Raw genomic sequence first — 4,992 nt, 5'->3', positions numbered from 1 at the left:
TAATGGAGGGTCAGTAGAATGTGGTCTCCTTATTTACATTAATTTTACATAACTATTTATTCCTAAAGAATGCACCTCACACACAATAACTCTTGTCGCGAGGGGATGCTCTGCTTAGCGGTGGACTTGTTGAATTATAAAATTAAGTTTAATTGATGAAAAAGTATTTTCTTTCATAAATCTGTTCAGGTGCATATTGTACACATTACATATACCGCACAAGCTACATGTAAGTCTGCTAGCTACTCTTCCTGTCCCTGATTATACAGAGCGTCTTCATCTTCGGAACTGCCAATGGCTCGAGCTGTATCATCTACATCCTCTGTCCAATCCAGAATACCAAGAGACTCATCTCCTGCATTACTATGATGTCTGGCCAAAGGCAACTACCAAATATAGATATAAATATAAAGCATAGGTAAATATAGATAAAAAATATAAAGCAGGATATGTGCTTACACATTCCAACGACTCGTGCTCGATTCTTACAAGAAAAGTACCAGGACAGGATAGTTTCACAGTATCTAATCCACGGCGACTACTTTTTGGATGTGTGGCGGTTTTGAATTTTAGCATAAACAATATTGGGAACTTCATTGCTCACAAGAATTTCAAACATTCCATCATCTGTGAGGTGCTCTGCTGCATAAGACTTTGCCATTTTTAACCACGCCTATGGCGAGTTCTCTAATTTCCTCTTCAGGAAGTCTGGGGAAATCCTTTACAATGTTGTGGCATCAGTGGAAGTCATGGATCTTTCTTCCAACCCTATAGTATTCAAATGTTTTGATCATCAAAACGCATATATATACATACATGTATGTGTATATAGTATATACATGTATTATTTAATTATAAGTCTTTACAAGTATATGAAAAAATATACTTTTTTTGTCAACATACCATTTTCAAGAACAAACTGTTGGAGTTTGTTTGTTTGCTTGACCAACATTGTCATTTTAGAAGCGATTGCAATATAATCATCAAATGTTCCCGAGGTGATCGGAGGCCGATATTTGTTGCAACGACTACAAACAATCAAAGCGTAGTCTCCGATATATGGAATCTGACTGTTTGGAGGCGTTTTGCCAAGATATTTTCATGTTTTCACTGTGTTGCCTTTGTTTTTTAAGAGTTATCTTTCTTTTCATTTGTTGGAGTTATTGCCCTTGTTAGGAAAGTCTCGTCAGCCATGTTTGCTGATCGTTGTTTTTAGTTTGAGGCAATTGTGGCCTACCACAGTGTAAGTTAAATGTTTATTTGTCTTATGCATTATGTAAATGATTAGATATGAATGTAGGCTATCTTCTGATTCAACCTTTTTTATGCATGGTGTCTATTGTCATTGTGAATCCTGAGAGTGATAAGGAAATCAGATCCATTACCTGCATGAAAACCAACTCATCTGTGCAATTGCTGGGATCCCACAGATTCTCCAAATTTTCAAACTGGACGATACTCGTACGGACATTTGCATTCCTTCAACACATCATCAGATCATTTTGTGGCTACAACGAGTGCAAGGGTTGGCATTATTGCACAAAATCGAGAACGTTTGAAGCATATCAAGAATCAGAAAAACTGATCATCAAGACCGTTCAACAAGAGGCTTATAAAGAGGAAATTGACTATCTAAAGCAAGGCAAAGCCTTACCTTGCACGAGCTCCTTCTTGTGTTTAGGAGTTTTCCTTGACTCAGATGACATTCTCAGAGTGGGAGGACGTTTGAATAGGAGTAATATATTGCCACAAGCTGAGATAAATCCTATTGTTATCCCAGGAAAGCATCACATAGCCACACTCCTTACAAGACATTTTCATGATTTAGCACAACACCAGGGGAGACACATTACCGCTGGAACCATTAGGAATGCTGGCTACTGGATTACAGGCAGTAAACGCTTGATATCGTCCATTATCTACAATTGCGTGAAATGTAGAAAAATGCGTGGAAAGTTTGCATATCAGAAGATGGCAAATTTACCCCCTGACCTTCCCGAGCCAGGTCCACCATTCACGTACGTCGGCCGAGATACGTTTGGCCCCTGGGAAGTAGTAACCAGGAAGACAAGAGGTGGGGCTGCTAATGCCAAAAGATGGGCCATTCTCTTTACATGCATGGTTAGCAGAGGAATACATATTGAGGTCGTTGAGGAGATGTCCTTGTCATCATTTATTAATGCCTTCAAACGCTTTGTTGCCATCAGAGGTAAAGTCAAGCAGATACGCTCTGACAGGGGGACAAATTTCGTTGGCGCCACGGATGATCTTCGCAGTAAATGTTGAGGATGGACCCGTGAAAGAGTATCTGTACAAAAGTGGAGTTGTATGTCTATTCAATCCACCTCATTCCTCTCATTTTGGAGGTGTATGGGAACGCCTCATTGGAGTGACCAGGCGGGTCCTTGATTCCATGCTGTTGGAAATACCACCAGGAAGTTTGACGCATGAAATACTTACCACGTTTCTTGCAGAAGCATCGGCCATCGTGAACAGTCGTCCTTTGGTACCGGTGTCGACCGATCCTGAGGATCCTCTTCCTTTGAGTCCTTCGTTAATCCTGACTCATAAACCAGACAATACAGTTGATTATATACCCACCGATGGTAAGGACCTCTTACGTTCCCAGTGGAGGAGAGTGCAACATTTGGCTGACACCTTTTGGAAGAGATGGAGAACCCAGTACCTTCAGACATTGCAAAATTACAGGAAATGGAAACAAGAAAAGCGGAACTTGGTCATTGGAGATGTGATCTTGCTAAAAGACAATTCGGTGACCCGTAACTCGTGGCCCCTTGGAAGAGTCGTCAGAGTGTTCCCAGCACTGATGGACGAGTACGCAAAGCAGAAATTTGTGTAGTGTATCGCGACGGACACTCCACAACGTTTGTCCGACCTGTAACCGAACTGGTCGTTTTGATCCAAAATGAATGAACTGTTTTGCATTAACTTGGTGCTGTTTGTATATTTGAAACTCAGTTGATTTGAATTATTGCATAGTGATGTTTGTAACATCAGGCGGGGAGTGTGTTGCCTTTGTTTTTTAAGAGTTATTTTTCTTTTCATTTGTTGGAGTTATTGCCCTTGTTAGGAAAGTCTCGTCAGCCATGTTTGCTGATCGTTGTTTTTAGTTTTGAGGCAATGGTGGCCTACCACAGTGTAAGTTAAATGTTTATTTGTCTTGTGCATTGTGTAAATGATTAGATATGAATGTAGGCTATCTTCTGATTCAACCTTTTTTATGCATGGTGTCTAATTTCTGCAAAATAACTGTTCGATGTTTTATACACATGTACATGTACTACACGTGGTTGACAGTCAACTTTTAATTATTGCAATTTAGGAAAGTTTTACTCATAATTCTGTTTTCTATTTTTTGTAAGTGATTTAACTATTATCTATAAGTTATTTAGCGAGAAATTTGTTAGGAAATTTGTATTATTTACAAACCTCCCCTATTTGTTCTAAAAAAGTATGGAACACTGTTCCTGTCATAATTCATTTTATTTCTACTCTATTGTCACATTGCTGTAATTGTTTTTTGTAGTCTTTCAGCTTTTTACCTTACACACAATAAAGGTTATACTACTGTCTCCAGGACAGCACATTCACTCTACCGTCAACAAATTCAACAACTCAACCGACCTATATATAATAAACAAACTCTATTAGGGCATTTCATTTTTATTCCTCTGAAATAAAAGTTTAAATTATGCTCATACCGGTATCATCTTTCAATACTCAGTATGTAAGTATTGAGTATAATATAGTGATAGTAAAAAAAATAAAACATTAAGACTTATCATTCATTTACAATGTCATACTAGCTCATTAATGATTTTAGAAAGACAAGACTTTTACTTTTGTGACAGCCTGGAATTATTCGCCTTCTCTGTTGACAATTGTTTTTGGCTTTTTGTGATAAATGCAGGCATCTTCATTCGAATTCCAAGGTCGTTTCAACCACACAACACACTCTGCATCACGGAATCCTCTTTCTACCACAAATATATCGTCCTCCTTGATCCATCTCTGTATTTCCCTGATATTCATAAAAATGGAATGATTCAGAATTGAGGAGTCGTTGTTCTTTGGATCTGCTAGGTACGACCCAAGGATACTGACGTTGAAACAATCTTTGGATACGATGTTGATAATTGCTGTATTTGTATTGTATTGTAAAATATATAAGCGAGGTTAAACCGGATGCTATGGGGAAAATTCAGCCTAAGCATGATCTAGCCGGGCTCCTATGCGTAATGGGTAGCTCAGGGAACCAGGCAAGCACATATTTATCTGAATCGGGATCGGGATTACATGCCATATACACATATAATTTTAAAGGTGATGTAGTTGTTAAGTTGTCGGTAAACAGTACAGAATCAAAGTAATCCTTTCAAAGAAATGATCGACATGTGATATGAACAGTCAGTATTATGAAATAAGTTAATGTTATGCCGAAACTACAACATGCATCAAATAGCATATTTGCAATGTTTTGATGTTTTCCGAATACATATGTAACTTAACTTTACTTTTATAGTAGGCGAGGCTAGAGTACTTCCCGATTAAAATTTTTTAAGCTTTAAAGTATGATTGAATAATTATGTTACTGTTTAAATCTCAAGAAAATTGCATCAAAATATGAAAATAATTTACACGACGCTGTCACTGCATAGTTAACAAAGTAGTGCAAATCGTAATATGTGCGCAAATACTGTAAACCTACTATTAATCGCGACGACTTTATTTCGCGATTTACTTCTGATAAATTGGTTCGCTACGACTAATGTTTGCGACAAAGCCTTCTCCATACCAGTCTTACTATAACAACCATAACGAATGGTTCGCTGCGAGAAATATTCGCGACAACGAGGCACTCGCGAACCTCGCGGAAATATTTCGCAAGCGAATAAAAGTTGGTTTACAGTAGAATTCGCCGAATGCCTGATACTAAACATGCCAACTTCATTAATAGATATATCATAATTA

The 4,992-nt window shown here is 38.0% G+C and overlaps 1 protein-coding gene across 1 annotated transcript; it reads left to right on the top strand.

Annotated features, from left to right (window-relative positions):
• The first annotated feature begins 1,329 nt into the window (after positions 1 to 1,329).
• Positions 1,330 to 2,860, top strand: LOC136269938 (uncharacterized). The gene is made up of 2 exons (XM_066065846.1): positions 1,330 to 2,209; positions 2,367 to 2,860. The coding sequence occupies exons 1-2, from the start codon at positions 1,330 to 1,332 to the stop codon at positions 2,858 to 2,860; spliced, it is 1,374 nt and encodes a 457-aa protein (XP_065921918.1).
• Positions 2,861 to 4,992: the final 2,132 nt, after the last annotated feature.

This window comes from Magallana gigas, chromosome 7 (genome assembly GCF_963853765.1).
Source record: "Magallana gigas chromosome 7, xbMagGiga1.1, whole genome shotgun sequence".
Lineage (NCBI taxonomy): Eukaryota > Metazoa > Mollusca > Bivalvia > Ostreida > Ostreidae > Magallana > Magallana gigas.
The sequence above is the reverse complement of the archived record's forward strand: the minus strand, read 5'-3'. Positions and strand labels throughout refer to the sequence as shown.

What these genes read in the sequence shown, in the direction of transcription:
- LOC136269938 (XM_066065846.1), top strand. Translation starts at nt 1,330, where the DNA reads ATGGTGTCTATTGTCATTGTGAATCCTGAGAGTGATAAGGAAATCAGA. An exon ending in ACGCTTTGTTGCCATCAGAG is followed by an intron (nt 2,210 to 2,366) that starts GTAAAGTCAAGC and finishes CTCATTTTGGAG; the next exon opens with GTGTATGGGAACGCCTCATT.